The sequence below is a fragment of the Sus scrofa genome, chromosome 8 (genome assembly GCF_054392235.1).
Source record: "Sus scrofa isolate SSC_HxYL_T2T_F1_AM1 chromosome 8, Sscrofa_HxYL_maternal_Yorkshire_Landrace_v2.0, whole genome shotgun sequence".
NCBI classification, from domain to species: domain Eukaryota; kingdom Metazoa; phylum Chordata; class Mammalia; order Artiodactyla; family Suidae; genus Sus; species Sus scrofa.
Window position 1 is genome coordinate 106,275,238 of NC_139390.1, and position 19,690 is coordinate 106,294,927.

A 19,690-nucleotide genomic window follows, 5' to 3' on the forward strand; every position below is an offset into this window, starting at 1 on the left:
TCACCTACCAAATTTCCCTCAAATCTGTCTACTTCATTCTGACCCTGCTGCTACTGCCTTATTTATAATACTGGTTGTAGATAGTCAGTAGACCAGACAAAGTGGATAAAAGCGTAGAAGAGGGGTGACTGACCATCCTGGTATGCCTGGGACTGTGGGGTGGGGGCACGGACGGGAAGGAGGAACAGCTGGTTCTCACTACTCAGTGCTTCAACTGGTAGGTCTCAGGCAAACCAGGATGAATGGACTACTCTCATGTGGGTTCTAGGGCCAGACCCTGAATTTGAATCACTTCTTTTAACTTTGGATAAGTGACTTATTTTCATATGCCTTGATTTCCCCATCTGGAAATGGGTATCAGTACCCATCTTCAAGAGTTAATGTGAGAATCAAATGAGTGATATATATGTAAAGTGCTTAAACACTGTAAAGCACTGAATTACAGTGGCCTTGGGGTAGTTCGGGATGGAGATTTTCTCTCTTTTTTCTCCCTTAAGTTCTAAGCAGTGGCCTCCTATTTCATCCTTCCCTTCTAGACTTTATTTCAAGCTTTCCTTCAGCTGTAACCAGTTAGCCTTCTAAACACAAATATAACAGTTTCCTGCTTAAAATTCTTCAGTGGCCCCTTAGTACCCTTAGGTCAAAGTTCATAGTTCATAATAAAGTTTTTAAAGCCCAGCCTTTAATCATCTTCAGTAATTCTTTTCTTCCATATATTTGTTCACTGGTCTTTCTCTTCTCCAAACTTGGGTGTGTCCTGTTGCCTCAACTAGATTTTTTTTTTTCTCTTGTGTGTCTGCCTTACTCTAGTGCTTTCTCCAGACTAAGCTCCTTCTCCAGACTTTGCTGACTTCTCCTCCTATCCCATCCTTATCAAAAGTAGGTTAGGTTGGCTTTCTCTGTACTCCCACAGCACTGTGTTCTCTCCTAAGTAGCACTGATTATATTACTACAGTATATTTTATATGTACTATATGTAGAAATATATATGCATATATTGTACTATATGGGTAAGTATAGATACAGTACTATAGTACTGGTTTTTAAATCAACTTTTGTTCTCATAGTAGAGGGAATATATACATAAGGTATAATAAATTTTCCTAAATTTAGCACATTCCTCTTGCCAGGATTGCCCTGTCTCCTTTTATTTTAATTTATTGTAAAATTTATTATTAATTTATTACAACTCCTAGAGAACTATAATTGGTTCTTCAAAACTTTGTTCATCTTGAGCACCTAATGTTTAAATGTTTTACTGACATTTTCGCATTTCCTATCTACTTCCCTTGAGTTGATTGTTTCTTATCTACCAAGTTAGTAATTTTACTGTTTTTTTTTTTTTTTTGCAGGGGGTAGGGGGGTAGCACTAAGCCCCATTGAAGTTACTGGTTTCCCATTCTAGACCAAACAATGTGACGATGTCATTTAGCATCTGCCTTGGCACAGCATTATGATAGGTTCTGGGGTTACACCATGAACAAGACTGACATGGTCCTTGTTCTTTGGATGCTTACACTCTAAAGAGAAGTAAGAATGACATTAAACAGGTGTAACATTGCAAACTTGATAGTGCTGTGAAAAATATTTGATGTTGTGGAAGTATACTATAGGGACTCAGTTTTGAGAAGGTGACTCTCAAGCTTACAGTTGAAGATCACGGAGGAATTAATTACATGAAGAGAGAAGGGAAACAAGTACTAGGCAGAGGAACTACAAATCAAAAGGCCCTTGTGTAACTGCATCTATTGAAAGTCATTGAAAGAAAGCTAGTGTGGCTGGAATAACACTGTGGAAAGTTTACTCTGGCGGCAGTAGAATTCTGGAGGGGAGTGGTTGCAGGTATGTAGTTTATAATGGTACCAGGAGAAAGATGACAATAGTTTGGAAGAGGGTGATGATATAGACTGAGGTGAGTTTGAGAGACTTTTTTTTTTTTTTGCTTTTTAGGGCCACACCTGAGGCATATGGAGATTCCCAGGCTAGGCTCTAATTGGACCTACAGCTGCTGGCCTATGCCATAGCCACAGCACCACCAGATCTGTGACCTACACCACAGCTCATGGCATTGCCAGATCCTTAAGCCACTGAGCGAGGCCAGGGATCGAACAACGTCATGGTTCCTAGTCGGATTCGTTTCTGCTGTGCCATGACGGGCACTCCAGAGAGAGATTTTTACAAAGAAATATTTATAGGACTTAGTGATAAATTGGATCTTGGTTACTACTGGGATTGAAAGAGAGTGGTAGAAACTGTTATCTGTAAATTTTTGGTATTTATAACTAGATGGATTTTGTTTTCTTAACCACTGTATCTTTCAGTATCTCGTTCAGCACATAGAATGCCCAAGTAAGTATTTGTTGAAAATGGATAAGTATTGTTTTAGTTATGAAAAAAATTGCATTCAGTTTCAACATAAATTATGAGTAGGGAATGTGTTCTTCAGTGGAATTAATCCTAATAATTTATTCTTTACATTGAAAGTTGAACATACACTTAACGGGATCTAGACCGTAGATTATTTTTGAGTATTCTTTTAAAATGAAATTTGTGTGTGACCAATTAGGTAAAGTGCAGTCATTTTGTGAGAGACATGATGATAAAATACTTCTAAATTCTAGAGAACCCTTGATATTTTCCTATTATTGAAGTGGTCCCCAAAGTATTTTTTTTTCCTTTGCAACACATTTTAGCTTTGTCGTAAACAATTCAAGCTTTTACTCTTGATTCAAAACATCAGGAAGAGAATATGGAAATCTTATTTCCTCAAGTTCCCCACTGCCCTTAAGTATGCTGAAGCACTAATGCACATGCATACTCACCCACTTTATTGTGAAAATGCTGTTTATTGGAAATGTGAACTGTTTAGTAGGACCAGTATTCTCATTAAAGTAAGGAATTGAAACTTGTACAACATTTTTACTGTTGTAAAAACAAAACAAAAAACAAAAAAACTTTTTTCTTAAAACATTATTTATAATGTAATTCTAATGTTTGAATAGTAAATCTCAGTATAATAGCCAGTAACATTCAAAGTGCTCATATGGATGTTTTTTACAGGTGTGTTCTGCTCCCTCTTTTGGGAATGAAGCCTCCCCAGCAAAGCCTCTATCTGCTTGTGGATTCTGTTGATGAAGGGTGTAATGTTACCGAAGGTGAACAGGCATCTACCAGCTTATCTGGGACTGTGGCTGAGCTTTTAGCTGGTCACCACGAGTTCTTTCCACCATGGCTATTGCTTCTCTGTTCTGCCCGAAAACAGAGCAAAGCTGTTACTAAAATGTTTACCGGTAAGCATCATTTCTGCCATTCTCAAATGCTTTTCGTTGATGATTAATACCGTGTTTCTTTAGAGGAGAGTACCAGTTGAAAATGTGGTTGTTGCTTCTGCTGTTCTGTCAGCTGTTCTGTTTTATCAGCTGTTTTCATACCTTTTTAAGGTTGCATTAAGGACAAGCCATAGAATATTTTTAGATCGTTTAACAGTACTTTTTTTTTTTTTTTTTTTTTTTTTGTCTCAAGATTCTTTACGTAGCTTCCTTAGTAAAGGTTAGGAATAGTTCATGCTGTAGTAGCGGCTCTGAATCTGTAGGACTGCATTTTTTATGTTGATGTATCCTGGTCAGCGCTAGACTGAGTGAGCATCGTCAAAGTAGTGAATATGCTTATTCATATTGGCAGTTTCTCTAAGCCCTTTTTCCTTGTTTAAGGGGAGTGACAGGGTTGACAGCCTTTTAGGATACCTCTTGGAATAGATCCTTTTTTAAAAGTTTTTTTTTTTTTTTTTTTTTTTTTTTTTTATGTGTGAGAAGACAATCTATATATGTGTAAAAGTACATGATCAGGTTTTTTGTTTGTTTTTCTTTTGTTTCCTGACTTGGCTTTTTCACTTTTTAAACTATCACAATAAAATTGTGTTTACTCCTGTTAAATTATGTAAAGCACTTTTTCTTTGTGCTATGGGAAATAAAAGGAACATAAAACAAGGACCACTAACAGAATCAATAGTGTAATTGGAGAGATGATAATTAAATTATTGGTTAATTAGCCATATCAGTTTAAAATAGTTCTATACATTCAACAAAATGGTGAAACCTTATTAATTTATTAAAATGGTTTCCTTTAACCAGATGTATTCCTTCTCTTTTAGATTCTCTTGCTACTAATGACAGCACTTTTGATTTGGTTTCTATTCTACTGTTTTGTTTTGAACTGGTGAAAATCTAGTTGATAAACTTGGATTAATAGGATAACAGCTAATACTTATATAGCTCTTAGTATGTGAGGTACAGATAAAGATAGAGCCCCTTTTTGTCTGTGTCATTCCATTTCTTTCCCTTTATTAGAGAAAACCATTAGTCCATTTTGTATCCTTTCAATTCATATTTATATTCTGTATATTTTTAAGGTTTACATAAATGAAACACTGATATACCATCTTGGTTCCTCCATTTACTGGCTGTGCAACCTCATGTAACTTACCAATACGATCTGCACCTCAGTGTTCTCATCTATAAATGAGGATTATACTTTGCTATTACTTTCTCACAGGGTTTTTGTGAAGTTAAATGACAGTTAACGTTTGATCAATGCTTAGTACATAATAACTGCTTCATAAATGTATTACTGCTAATAGTGGTATTCTGATATCATTTTATCTTCTTTTTTTGGCAACATTATTTTTGATGATTTTGATTTTTTTAAGCAAACATTATTTTTGAGCCCTATTCCCATACCTGCTTATGAAGCCAGTTCATTGGTTCTAACTGCTTTGTACTATTCTTTCCCATGAATAAATCTCAAGTTTTTTTATTATCCTATTCATGGACGTTCAGATTATTTCAGTTTTTCACTATTACAAAAAACGCTTCATGAACTCACTTGAACACATCTTCTTGTGCACATGTGCTAAAGGTTGACATTATAAACCTACACATAGAATTACTAGATTACAGAGTATGTACATTTTGAGCTTTAGTTGATTTTACAAACCGCTGTCTAGTGTGCTTGAAATAACTTTCTGCTCCTACCAGCAGCACGTGAGATTTCCTTTTTCTCTATATTTTTATCGGATAACATTTGTTATTTTCAGATCTGTTTTTTCTGTTTGAGGTCTTGTGCTTGATGTTCCCTCTGACTGGAATGATCTTTTCCTGAACGTCTTACTGTCCTAACATTTAGATCTCTGCTCAGATATGTCTCATGTAGGCTTCTCTGTATTTTTCTATTTTATTTCTATTTTTGCCTCCTCAGCTACTTAGTCACACACTCTATATCTTGTTCTATTTTCTTCATATGTCTTCCTGTTACTTAAAATTGTTTTATATTTGTTTTCTAACTAGTCTGTCTCTTCATAAGAATAGGAAATATGCTTGTCTTGTTCACTGCTCTATCTCCTCAACATCTATAGCAGAGTTTGGCAAAAGCAAATAAATGAATTTGAGTTTCTTTGCGCTTTCTTGGTGGGAAAAGCAGTGAACCAAGAAGGAATAAGAAGGAACTGAATATGGTCATGTTCTCTTACCGTACTCCTCCTTCTAAAATGCTGTTAATTATTAAAAATGCTGGGCTATAATAAGCATTGGACCACACTTCTGTTGACCATAGATTTGGAATTTGGAGGCAAACATTAATATTACTCAAGTTCAAGTTATGAACACATATTGTCAAGTTGCTTTCCAGAAAGGTATATATAAATATCATGTTATATTTCTGCTGAGAGTGTTGGTTTCTCAGAACTTTCACCAGTATTAAATTATATGTATTTTCATATTTGCTAACTTAGTGTAAGAAAATTAATATCTCATTTTTATTTCAACTTCTTGTTTACTATTGGATTATTTCCCCCTTATGCTTATTGTATCAAGTTGTCTTTGTTTTTTTCCCCTAAGACTTCTGTGAGCTTTCTCACCTTTACATACATTTCCTCCAGGAAGTTATTATTTTATATTTTTTTACCTTTGAAACTATTTTCTAAAGCTTTTTAAAACCGTAATAATTCTTTTGCAGTCTATTTTATGTAATCTAATGTACTGTCCTTTACTTTGTGTATTCTTATTTTTACATATAGTATATATTCTATATGGATTTATTTATCCATATAGTATATATTCTACTGAATGGTGTAATAAGACTCTAACTTGGACACTTCATCAAATCACAAATTTTCTTAGCACAAATTTAGGAAATATTTGACATTTAAAATGTTTTCTTTCTATCCATGAACATAGGATATTTTTTTCACTTATTCAACTTAAATTTTATTTTCAGTGTTCCTTATATACATCCTACACATTTCTTTCTGCTTTTTATTGATGTTTTAATTTGAAATATATGGATCTTGAATTAAGATCCATGCATTCCACATCAGAATTGGCAGGTGCAACTTATCTCACAGGCCTAACATAAAAAGAAGTGTTAGGTATGCTAAGTACTTGAAATGCTGCTTTAAAAATAATTGACTCTCAATAAATGTTGATCTCTTACATTTCCTTCTTAAGAATCAAACCTGTTACTGTGGAGGTTTAGCCTGGATTCTGTCTTAATTACTTCAAGTTTCAATGGTGCTATCTTGGTTAAGTAGGTTTAAATTTATAGATGGTCTATATGATTTTTCATGTAAATCAGTATCTATAAGATTGCTTTGGAAACTTTAAAACACTGTACACTGAAAGGTAGTTATGATTTTTTAAAATCCTTTTTATTAGCAACATGTCAGGTGTTTTTCAACTTTAATGAATTAATAACAATTGAACATGTTCATAGCAAATGAACATGCACAGAAGGTTTGGAGGCAAGTTATCTCACTGGTAAGTGTAGATTGTTACAGATTTCTAGTCATGTTTTCAATTCTTTAGATCGAGTGGCTTTCATAATTAAAATTTATCTTTTAAAATTAAGTCTGTTGAGAATAATCAATTATATGTTTAATAAATTGTAAGTATATAAATATATGATTTTGTATATATGTTTGAGTATAATTACAGATCCCATTTTTATATAGGTTTGAGGTATGTAGATTTATTTCTTCATGTGTCATTCTTGGTAGGTTATGTTTTTTTATAAATGGTTTATTTCATCTAAGTAATTCAGGATTAGTGTCACAAAACTGAATTTATCAACTTTCTTTTCAAACCTTTTCTTTACAATTTTTATTGGAATATAGTTGATTTAAAATGTTGTATAGGTGTACAGCAAAGTGAATCAGCCATATATATACATATATATATTCCCCCTCAGATTCTTTTCCTATATAGGTTATCAAAGAACATTGAGTAGATTTCCCTGTGCTATATAGTAATCTTTGTTAGTTATCTGTTCCACACTTGGTAGTATGTATATATCCGTCCCAAACTCCCAGTTCATCCCTCTCTCCAGACCTGTTATTTTTCAGTGGACAAATCCTCTTTTTCCATCCTGTTGACCACTCCAGAAATGAATGGCAACTTTGACTCCTTCTTCTGTGTCCACACTTACTAAGCTCTATGCAATCCAGGTCTTATTAGTAATTTCCAAATCCAACTTTTATTTTTATCTGCTGCTGCCACTGCTTTGGTTGTTCAGGCTTTTTAGTGATTCTTACTTAGACTTTATCATAACCTCTATAAAAGATTTTACTGCTAGTATTGACGAACTCCAGCTGTTTCTCTTTAGTAATACTAAATTAGTTTTTCAAAATGCAAATCTGATCACATTATTGCCTTGGTCAAAATTCCTCACTGGTTTTCATTACAAAATGAAAGTCTCATCTGCTCACATAGTTCTTGGTCTGTATGGTCTGTAGTATGTGAAATATATTTGTTTTATTCAGTTCAGTAAAGTGTTTTACTCAGTATTGATTGATTATCACTAATCTTTTCTGAATTTCTAGATTTTTACCTATTAAGAGAGTTCATTAACTCAGCAGTATTTTCTTCTATGAGTTACACAATTGTCTAATAAATCTATGTCTATGAAACAGAATATTATCTCCCTTCAGAAGATGAAGTTTTGGTTCCCTCTAAAGAACTTAGAGTTTTGAGTAGCTGTAACTATTAGGTTTTTAGGTTAGTTTGAATTTTATTAAGTAGCTTTATTTTCACAGTGCTGAAGTTTTGTTAGCATAATTTGAACAAGTTGCATTTTAAGATTCAAGCTATTTACTGACAATCTGAGATTTAATTATTTTAATTGGTAATATGTAAAATGATGTGATTTAAAGGCAGTGACAGGTGATATTCTTTTTAGGGCCTCACCCACAGCATATGAAAGTTCCTGGCTATGGGTTGAATTGGAGTTAGAGCTGCTGGTGACCTACACCACAGCTCAAGGTGACACCAGTTCCTTAACCCAATGAGTGAGGCCAGGGATCGAACCCACAACCTCATGGTTGTTAGCTGGATTCGTTTCCACTGTGCACAGCGGGAACTCCAGTGATATTCTAATTGGAATAGTATATAGTTATGTGGATGGAAATATATTAATATTTCACATGAAAAAGATCAGCTTGTAAAAACAAACTTTATTTATGTCATCTGCAACTTTTTTTCCTAATTATTTGGGGTAATCAGAAAATCTTCCCCCAGGTATTTAGATAGGGATATAAGACATCTGATGCTCAGTTTACTATCTATTATAACTGAAGTTGAGAGGAGCACTGAGCCATGAAACAATAAGAAGTAGTTCCAATTGTAGCTAGGAAAATGAAATAGTTGATCTGCCATCAGTGTGTTTTTCCAGAAGGAAAGAAAACTGATACATATACACTTTTAGGTATTGATTTGTTTGTTAGTATTAACTGATTTATCATTGATTTATTTGCTTATTAGTTTATCACTTATTGAAGACATTCAATTGAATATTTGGCAACTATAATAATCATTTTCAATTGCATCTACTTTTTGTCTTTAGGTTTTCGAAAAATAAGTTTAGATGACCTTCGGAAGGCATATATCGTTAAGGATGTTCAGCAGTACATTCTTCATCGTTTAGATCAAGAAGAAGCTTTGAGACAACACCTCACAAAAGAAACCGCAGAGATGTTAAATCAACTGCACATTAAAAGCAGCGGATGCTTTTTGTATCTAGAGCGAGTTCTTGATGGAGTTGTAGAAAATTTTATTATGTTAAGAGAAATTCGTGACATCCCAGGAACTCTGAATGGTCTGTATCTCTGGCTCTGTCAAAGACTTTTTGTAAGAAAGCAGTTTGCAAAGGTTCAGCCCATTCTGAATGTGATTCTTGCAGCCTGCCGACCTTTGACCATAACGGAATTATATCATGCGGTATGGACCAAAAATATGTCATTAACCTTGGAAGACTTTCAGCGCAAGTTAGATGTCCTCTCCAAACTTCTTGTTGATGGACTAGGAAATACTAAAATACTCTTTCACTATAGTTTTGCAGAGTGGCTTCTGGACGTGAAACACTGTACTCAGAAGTATCTATGTAATGCAGCAGAAGGACACCGCATGTTGGCTATGAGTTATACCTGTCAAGCCAAGAATTTAACACCTTTGGAAGCACAAGAATTTGCATTGCACTTAATTAATTCAAACTTACAGTTAGAGACAGCTGAGTTAGCTCTGTGGATGATCTGGAATGGTACACCTGTCAGAGACTCCCTGTCTACTTTAATACCCAAGGAACAAGAAGTGCTGCAGCTGTTGGTTAAAGCCGGTGCTCATGTCAACAGTGAAGATGATCGCACATCATGCATAGTCCGGCAAGCCTTAGAAAGAGAGGATTCCATTCGGACATTATTAGATAATGGAGCGTCAGTAAATCAGTGTGATTCGAATGGAAGAACATTACTGGCTAATGCTGCTTACAGTGGCAACCTTGATGTGGTGAATTTACTTGTCTCTAGGGGAGCAGATTTAGAGATAGAAGATGCTCATGGACACACACCACTTACCTTGGCTGCTAGACAAGGACATACCAAGGTGGTTAATTGTTTGATTGGTTGTGGAGCAAATATTAATCATACTGACCAGGATGGCTGGACAGCATTAAGATCTGCCGCTTGGGGTGGTCATACGGAGGTAGTTTCTGCACTACTTTATGCTGGTGTAAAAGTGGACTGTGCAGATGCTGATAGCCGAACAGCTTTGAGAGCAGCTGCCTGGGGCGGCCATGAGGATATTGTACTGAACTTGCTACAACATGGTGCTGAAGTCAACAAAGCTGATAATGAGGGTAGAACTGCTTTGATAGCAGCAGCCTACATGGGACACAGAGAGATTGTGGAACACCTGTTGGACCATGGCGCAGAAGTGAATCACGAGGATGTTGATGGCAGGACTGCACTCTCTGTAGCTGCACTTTGTGTTCCTGCGAGTAAAGGACATGCCTCAGTCGTTAGCCTTTTAATTGATCGAGGTGCAGAAGTAGATCATTGTGACAAAGATGGCATGACTCCACTGCTGGTTGCTGCCTACGAAGGACATGTCGATGTGGTTGACTTGCTTCTAGAGGGGGGAGCAGATGTCGACCACACGGATAACAACGGCCGTACACCCCTCTTAGCAGCAGCTTCTATGGGTCACGCTTCAGTTGTAAACACACTTTTGTTTTGGGGTGCAGCTGTGGACAGCATTGACAGTGAAGGGAGGACAGTCCTTAGCATAGCCTCGGCCCAGGGAAATGTTGAAGTAGTACGTACTCTCCTGGACAGGGGGTTAGATGAAAATCACAGAGATGATGCTGGATGGACACCTTTGCACATGGCAGCTTTTGAAGGTCACAGATTAATATGTGAAGCACTAATCGAACAAGGTGCTAGGACAAATGAGATTGATAATGATGGGCGGATACCTTTGATATTAGCCTCACAAGAGGGTCATTATGATTGTGTTCAAATATTATTGGAAAATAAATCCAACATTGATCAAAGAGGTTATGATGGAAGAAATGCACTGCGGGTTGCTGCATTAGAAGGACACAGGGACATTGTTGAACTGCTTTTTAGCCATGGAGCTGATGTTAACTACAAAGATGCTGATGGTAGGCCTACTCTTTATATTTTGGCCTTAGAAAATCAACTTACAATGGCTGAGTATTTCTTAGAAAATGGTGCAAATGTAGAAGCAAGTGATGCTGAAGGAAGGACAGCACTTCATGTTTCCTGCTGGCAAGGCCATTTGGAGATGGTGCAGGTTCTCATCACCTACCATGCTGACGTCAATGCTGCAGACAACGAAAAGCGCTCTGCTTTGCAGTCTGCAGCCTGGCAGGGCCATGTGAAAGTAGTGCAGCTTCTGATCGAGCATGGAGCCCTGGTTGACCATACGTGTAATCAGGGTGCAACTGCACTCTGCATTGCGGCCCAGGAAGGGCACATTGACGTCGTGCAGGTTTTATTAGAGCACGGTGCCGACCCAAACCATGCTGATCAATTTGGACGCACTGCTATGCGTGTCGCAGCCAAAAATGGACATTCTCAGATAATTAAATTATTAGAAAAATATGGTGCATCCAGTTTGAATGGCTGTTCTCCATCTCCTGTTCACACAATGGAGCAAAAACCTCTACAGTCAGTGTCTTCAAAAATGCAGTCACTAACAATTAAATCAAATAGCTCTAGCAGTACTGGCGGAGGGGATGTGCAGCCTTCATTACGTGGTTTACCCAATGGGCCAGCTCATGCATTCAGTTCTCCTTCAGAATCACCAGACTCGACCGTTGATCGCCAGAAGTCGTCCTTGTCAAATAATTCCCTGAAAAGCTCCAAAAATTCATCTTTGAGAACTACTTCATCTACTGCAACAGCCCAAACAGTGCCAATTGACAGCTTTCACAACTTGTCATTTACAGAACAAATTCAGCAGCATTCACTGCCACGCAGTAGAAGTCGACAGTCCATCGTTTCCCCGTCTTCTACCACACAGTCATTGGGACAGAGCCATAACTCACCAAGTAGTGAGTTTGAGTGGAGTCAAGTAAAGCCCAGTTTGAAGTCAACCAAAACAAATAAAGGGGGGAAATCAGAAAATTCCAACAAATCTGGGTCAGCTGGGAAAAAAGCTAAACAAAATAATTCTTCACAGCCAAAGGTTTTAGAGTATGAAATGACTCAGTTTGATAAAAGAGGACCTACAGCCAAATCTGGGACTAGTGTACCATCTAAACAAATACCAGCAGAATCGCAGTGCAAAATTATGATACCTTCAGCTCAACAAGAGATTGGTCGATCACAACAGCAGTTTCTTATTCAACAAAGTGGGGAACAGAAGAAGAGAAACGGAATAATGACAAATCCAAATTATCATCTTCAGAGCAACCAGGTTTTTCTTGGTAGAGTTTCTGTCCCACGAACAATGCAAGATAGAGGGCATCAGGAAGTGTTAGAAGGTTATCCTTCCTCGGAGACAGAATTAAGCCTTAAACAAGCCCTGAAGCTTCAGATTGAGGGTTCTGACCCTAGCTTCAACTATAAAAAGGAAACACCGTTATAAAAGGTAACATTTCATCAACATAGCCATAGAGAATACATAGCCAAAGCATAGGTCCCTCTTCTTAGAATACTCTATTCCCTATTCACCTGGCCAGTTTTCTCACCTCACCATACTCCTGTCATCTTCTCAGCAACTCCCTCCCTCAGCACGCTTCTGAATTTGATTCTCCCAACTCCAGCACTCCTTTTCCCTCTTTCCTGCTTTATATTAGCCACAGTACATTGTATTTAACATACTTAATATATTTTCTTTATTGTTTTTATTATGTCTCCCCCAATTAAAATGTGAGCTTTGTGAGGGTAGATTTTTGTTTTGCTTTTTTTTTGTCTTTTTAGGGCCGCTCCTATAGCATATGGAGGTTCCCAGGCTAGGGGTCCAATTGGATCTACAGCTGCTGGCCTACACCACAGCCACAGCAACACTGGATCCGAGCCGCATCTTCGACCTACATCACAGCACATGACAACACCAGATCCTTAACCTACTGAGCGAGGCCAGGGATCGAACCCACAACCCCATGGTTCCTCGTTGGATTCGTTTCTGCTGTGCCACGACGGGAACTCCCAAGGGTAGGGGTTTTCTCACGCTTTTGTTCACTGCTGTATTCCATGTACTTGGAATACTGTTTGGACCTATAGTAGTTTCTCAGTAGAAATGTGTTGCATAAATGAATGGATGTGTGAAAGAGTGAATATACTGTTTATGGATCTCAGATTAAGAATTCCTTCTTGTAAAGTCATTTCCCCTCTTAAAAGTTGTTTGGTAACAGAGGCAGGGGCTATTTTGCAATATTATCTTTAGGGTTTGAATAAAATAGTGTGTATATAGTGCTTAGTAGGTAGTTAGTGAATGTTCATTTCCTTCCCTTTTTTTTATCCTGTAAGAGATAAAAGATTTACTCATCAAAGGTAGTTTTTATTATGACAGATTTCTAAAGAATCTTCCAAGTAAAATTTACACATATCAAGAATAGGTAAAGGTAAAGGGGAATTTCTGTTGTGGCTCAGCGGGTTATGAACCAAACTAGTATCCATGAGGATGCAGGTTTGATCCCTGGCCTCACTCAGTAGGTTAAGGATCCAACATTGCCGTGAGCTGCGGCATAGATCACAGACGAGGCTCAGATCCCACCACAGTTGCTGTGGCTGTGGTCTAGGCCAGCAGCTGCAGTCCTGATTCAACCTGTAGCTTGGGAACTTTCATATGCTGCGGGTACAGCCCTAAAAAGAAAAGAAGAATGGGTATGGGTAGTTGATAAGTGGATGTTTGGCAAAAGGGTGTTTAGGGCCCAGTATATTTAGACCTAAGAATTAAATGTTTAAACCTCAAAATAAAATTATATTCATTAAATACATCTTTTCTCCTTTCCACCATAATGGAGGTTACATTAATTATATAGAGAATGATAATGGGAAAAATGCATAACTTTATATTACAGACACTTTTTCAGAAGTACATTTCTCATATTCAAGATAAATTCAAAGATTTTACTAGGAACTTTTACTGATTTGTACTACGAGTATATTTATCCCACTTAATCATTTTTCATCCTTTAACAAAATACTCTTTAGTAAACTGAAATCTTCCTTTTGCTTTTTTGTCTTTGGAGATATATTTTAGGGATGTTTTAGTTAAAACATTAAATTCCCTATACCTTTTAATAATAAACACCCTCCAATGTGAATGTATGGATGACTGATCAAATCTCTTTCAAAAATAATTTGTATAAAAGTTTCATTTCAATGTGATTTATTTTAAAAATACTTAGTTCTGATGGTACAACCCTCTGACTCTCATGATATCTTTGTAAAGTTTAAGTTAGATATATATTAAATGTATGAATTAAACATATAAATTAAGGTAAACATTTTGTGGAGTCTTTGAAAGTGATTCATACGTTAAGAAAATTTTAATAGGGCTACTTTTGTGCTTTACATAGTAAGTATATTCTTATATAGGGTTTTAAAATTATATGTAGCTATAAGTATGATGTAGAAATTAATTTTTTTTAACTTTTGCATTAGTTTGCTATTCTGTGAAACAGAAGACGTTGTGATTGGAGTGATTCTTCAGCTACTGGATGAAAACATAAAATGCCTGTTGATTTGCTGGAAAAAAAAAAAAGAAGAATGTGATATCTGCAGTACGTTACCTTAATTACTGTAATGTGCCTAAGTAGTAAGGCTGCCTTCTCACTGTAACTTCTGTGCTTAAAAAATTTCATTTTGTGTGCTTTGTATTCACTACCCAAGAATAAGCACTTTTAAAAAAAAATGCAGATACATACTGCAGTTCCCTGATGAAAGCTGAAAACATTTTTTGAGTAAAGTATTTTAAGTTAAGATTTGATAAATGTGCATGTGCCATGATCAAATATATATGAAGAGGCAGTGTTCATTGTATTTATTTTTTTCTTTCTGTGGCAAACAAAACTTAAGCATTACTGTTTCAGTCACATTTGCCTTGTTGTAGTGTATGGCTCGTTTCCTGTATCCTTAATGTCACTCAGCAAAATAAATCATGCAGCTGTTTTATGTTCACTACACCTTAAGCATTGGTTAAAAATGTGTTTCTATTGAATGCCACACTGAGGTGAAAACATGGTTTCATCAAAGTTTTTTTTAAAGTCTAGTATTTTAGGGAGCTGCTCTAAGTAGTTTAAATTTGGATTTCCCAGTAGAATCCTCCTAATCTTCAGCTAAAGGTGTCAAAAAAAAATAGGAAAAAAAAAAAAGAGGGAAACACATACACACACACACACACACTATAGGCAGAACAAAGTTCTGTTTCATTCACTGGGATGCAGTGTCATTTTCACTCATTGTCCTTCCACCTCCAAGAAGACAGATGATCATTCCTGAGGCATGAAAATTCTCAGGGACAAAGCCAGGCCTCAGTGGCATGTGTGTAAAGAGAGATGCACCTGTCTATCTGAGGGTAGATTTTTGATCCCTGAACAATTCATTGACTACCCTTATCTCTTCCATCTGGTTAAATAAAATATGACTAAATTTTGATGCTGGTTTCTAATTTGTTTCTATTTTGAGGATCACTTCATGACTAAAACAGCCCATGCAAAGTCAATTGGATCGATCTCAGTGGATTAAAATTCAATTAGATGAATATTCTTGTTAAACATAGTATGTGTTTTCCTTCACAGATGACACCACTAACCTATCCGCCATAGCACAGGTGTATATTTTTATTCCTATTTGATAAACAGTAGTGATGGATTTGCACTTTTCTGTCCACATACTCCTTCCTGTTTTCCTCTGTGGACAATCACTTCCAGAATGATGGATACCAGGGTTAAGGGTGAAGTATATAACTAAGGAAAACAAAGTCAACTGCTCATATGAGCATGTGACCCCACAGTTTTGGCCTCCTGGATGGACTCTAAACCAGTTGAGCTAGCTTAGGTGGGTTGTATGCATGTCTGGAAAGGTTAGAATTTACTGTTTAGAAACAAGTTTGTTGGTTTGATCTTTGAAAAAGCCCCAGGATCTTACAAAACCCAGAAATTCTGTCCTTTCCATGTGTTGATAAGGAGGAATAAGGGAAGAGAATCTGGAGATTCAGCACAAAAGCATTGCCACTACTGGAAAAAAAAACCTTTAGAAAATGTCTTTGTAACAGAGGTCAGTAATGTCATCTTCTTATATGAAGGACACATACATGATGTATTGTTCGCAGAAACAGACATGTGTAATAGGTTTTGATAATTGTTTCACTTGATCTTCCTTACGTAAGGCCTTTATTTTAAAGTCAGCAACACTCCTTTATGTCATCAATAAATCATAATCAGGAATAGGAGATAAGTTCAGTCAACATTAAGGTGACTTGGCAATATTGATAACACGAATGTGAATGTTTCAAGTATTGAACTTTTGTCCCTATGGGACATTTATTAAATACACTTAATAGGACTCTTGCAAAGTAGCCTTAAAAGTGTTGTTGATTCTGTTAATAAATTTGAACACATCCTATTATTAGAACCAATTTTACTCATAGCTCAAATACAGTACACTTACATAATTTTAGAAGATGAAGCTCTAATTTCTTATTAGGTGTATTTTTCTTTAAAAAGAGAACCCTGAAAGCTGCCAGTTTTTCTATTAAACCTTGAATTATTGAATTTGTATTTATTTAATTTTATTGTTTTTACAAAAAATGCACCTTGTGGCCAAAGGGCAAGGCTATGACTCATTACAGAAGGGATTTATGTTTTTTGAAGAGCTAAGTGTTTTCATATCCATACTACATACACTTGAAACAGTTGGTAGGAAGAGAATCTGTTGGAAAAAATATGGTTTTCAAACGTAAGTATTCCTCTGGATTTTTTTTTTTTTTTTTTAAACTAAAGTTTTGGCATTGAACAGCAATGGCTTTCAGTTAGGATAAAGATAAGGGCCCTGAAGATGCCCTGCTTTGCTCTTTGGTTTTTGTGGGGATTTATCTAATACCATGACTGAAAATAGGTTCTGCTCCATTAAGAGAGTAAAACTAGTCCCTCAAATATAAAACTCCTAAATAGCTATTTTTAAAATAATATTTAAATTTTGTAAAGCACCTAATGCCACACCACAACTGTGGTGCCATGTGCTTACAGCATTTTTATACCATTCCATCTGTGCTCATTCCCTAAAAGTCATGAGTTGATAATAAAGTTATCAAAAAATAATGAAAAATAGAAATCTCAGTGTTTGTAGGAAAATGTTTAGAAGGGAAGTTGGCCAAAAGAGTGTGTATTGCAGAGCACAGCCAGTACGTTGTGCCCTTCACCCTCACCCCCATGCCTCCAGAACCCTCACCTCAAATAGGTCACTGCTTAAAAAACAGGAGTAAATACTTTTTTCAATATTGTTTGGCTATGCAAATATTTGTTTTACTTAATGTCCTCCATTTACACTTCTTAGCGAATGTAGTTGCAGACAAGTGCTTTTTCCTTTTTAATTTGTCCCTTGGTTTGGGGTATGTAAATAGCCTAAAATGTACATTGAATTTCACATTGTAAAAGTTTATTTTATTCCTTGTATGATATTAAGCAAAAATCCCTATGTATATGAAAGTGCATAATAAATATATTTGCTTTACAGAGGATATCTTGTTTTAATTTTATCCTTGAACCAACAGAACATGCATGACATGCTTATAATAAAAAAATAGTTGTTTTAAGTAAATACTGAGCAAATGAATTTGGAAACATTTTACAAAGACAAAAAAAGTGAGATATAAGAACTTCGAAGGAAGGTGAAAAAAATATCTAGCCTTAGTATCTTTCTTTTATTTTTTTGGTCTTTTTTTTTTTTTTTTTTTTTTTTTGTCTTTTGTCTTTTTAGGCCGTGCCCTCGGCATATGGAGGTTCCCAGGCTAGGGGTTGAATCGGAACTGTAGCTACTGGCTTGGTATCCAAGCCTCGTCTATGGTCTACGCCACAGCTCATGGCCACGCTTAACCCACTGAGAAGGGCCAGGGATCAAACCCATGTCCTCATGGATGCTAGTCGGGTTTGTTAACCAATGAGCCACAACAGGAACTCCAAGCCTCAGTATCTTTCTAAAACATCCATAAGCACTTACATCCTCCCCCACCCACCCCAATGACGTACTGTATCTCCCCAATGATATACTGTATCTTCCCATGTCAGCTTTCATGCCTCTGCAATTGCAGTGGTCCAGTAAATTGTGTGCATGTATGCTCCCCCTCGATCCTCAGAATATTATGGGCATCTTTCATGTGATATTTTGGGGCTTCATTGCAAACATGGTCATTCATTTTTCTAAATAAATTTCTATATACTCTTCACTCAGTAAACTTAAGTCATTTTTTCATAACCTTCTACTTGCTCCACCAGAACAGTGTGTGTGTGTTTGCATGTGCCCCAAAGAGGTTTCTATATAGGCCAGCAAGGCATGTTCTGTTAGGTAATTTTACAATAATTATAGGGTTTTATAGTAATTACATTCTTTATAAATTTGTTGGAATAATAAATATCTTTCAGATGTTCTAATAATTTTTAAACACAAATGGGTGATGTATACAAAACTTTAAAACAGACTGGTTGACTAAATAAACTTGCATGGAATTTTCTAGCTGGGGGGTCCAACCAAATGCACTGGGAATTTGGTAATATCGAGTGTTTTCACTCCTTTTTCCTAGCAGTTGGAAGGAGTCCAACTAATAATAATGAGATGTACAGTGAAGGCATAGATTCCTGAAGTTCTGGGAAAATTTCATTCATCATATGAATATGTCCATTAATCTTACTTTTAAGATAGGGTCTCTTTTTGCCTGTGTTGCTAATAGAGTAAAATTAAAATTATCCAACATTAAAATGGAGTCATTTGAAATTTAATGCATATTTAAATTTCTACTCTTAAATATACACTATCATCACCTACCACACCAGCAAAATTTAGCTGCATTCTAAGAACCATATTCTTAGAATATATTTGATGTTTAGAAAAAGGCTCTATGTACATCTAGCATTATTATTATTAATCTACATGTGTGGATACTGATACAAAAGCATGTCCCAAAATAACTGATTTCTATATTTTTAATGAGTGTCTGTTACTCACATTTTGTTTGTAAACTTAGGCTGAACTTTAACAGATATACAGGAACTTACACAAAATCCTGTTACTGTCCTATGCATTTTTACAAACTTAACATCACCTGTTTAACCATCACCGCCCTGATCAAGAATCAGCCATAATCATACTCTCAGAAACCTCCCTTGCCACTTTCTAGACATTTTCCTCCACAAAGGAAACCAGTATTCTGACTTTCATCAACATATATTAGTACTGACTATTTAACTTTGTATTAATGGAATCAACAGTGTGTCCTTTTTGTGCTAGCTTCTTTCTCTTAACATAGTTTATGAAATTCAGCCACAATGTATGAATAACAGTGATTTGTCCCTTTTTGTTGCTCTATAGTATTCTTTTGTCTTTTTTAAACTGTTGTGTGATTTTACCATACTTTTCAAAAATCCATTTTACTACTAATGGGTATTTGGATTGTTTTGATTTTTGGTTCTTAGAAGTTCTGCAAGCAGTAACATTTTTGTGCATACTTTTAGTATCCGTATATATCTATTTCTTTTTAATGGTGAGTGAAATCCTGGGTCTTACAATACGTGTATGATTAGCTTTAATAGATGATGTCAAACCACTTTCCCAAGTAGTTGCAGCAGTTTCTATTCATACCAGGCATGTACAGTAGCCTCTTATTGCTCTACATCTTTACCG

The 19,690-nt window shown here is 36.0% G+C and overlaps 1 protein-coding gene and 1 long non-coding RNA gene across 7 annotated transcripts in view; both read left to right on the forward strand.

The window, feature by feature from the left end:
* The window catches only part of ANKRD50 (ankyrin repeat domain containing 50), a 45,199-nt gene extending 27,670 nt beyond the window's left edge, over positions 1 to 17,529 (forward strand). For 4 of the 6 annotated variants that reach the window (XM_021101612.2, XM_021101614.2, XM_084972965.1 and 1 more), the window contains exons 3-5: positions 3,061 to 3,290; positions 8,890 to 12,437; positions 14,459 to 17,529. In XM_021101612.2, the coding sequence (XP_020957271.2) occupies positions 3,061 to 3,290; positions 8,890 to 12,434 (3,775 nt within the window). In that variant the 3' untranslated portion in view covers positions 12,435 to 12,437; positions 14,459 to 17,529. Of the gene's footprint in view, positions 1 to 3,060; positions 3,291 to 8,889; positions 12,890 to 13,478 lie in introns of all 6 variants that reach the window. The other 2 variants (XR_014813072.1, XR_014813073.1) reach the window with 1 other exon arrangement.
* Positions 1 to 19,690, forward strand: part of LOC106504728 (uncharacterized) — a 689,957-nt gene that overhangs the window by 498,619 nt on the left and 171,648 nt on the right. The window lies entirely within an intron of this gene.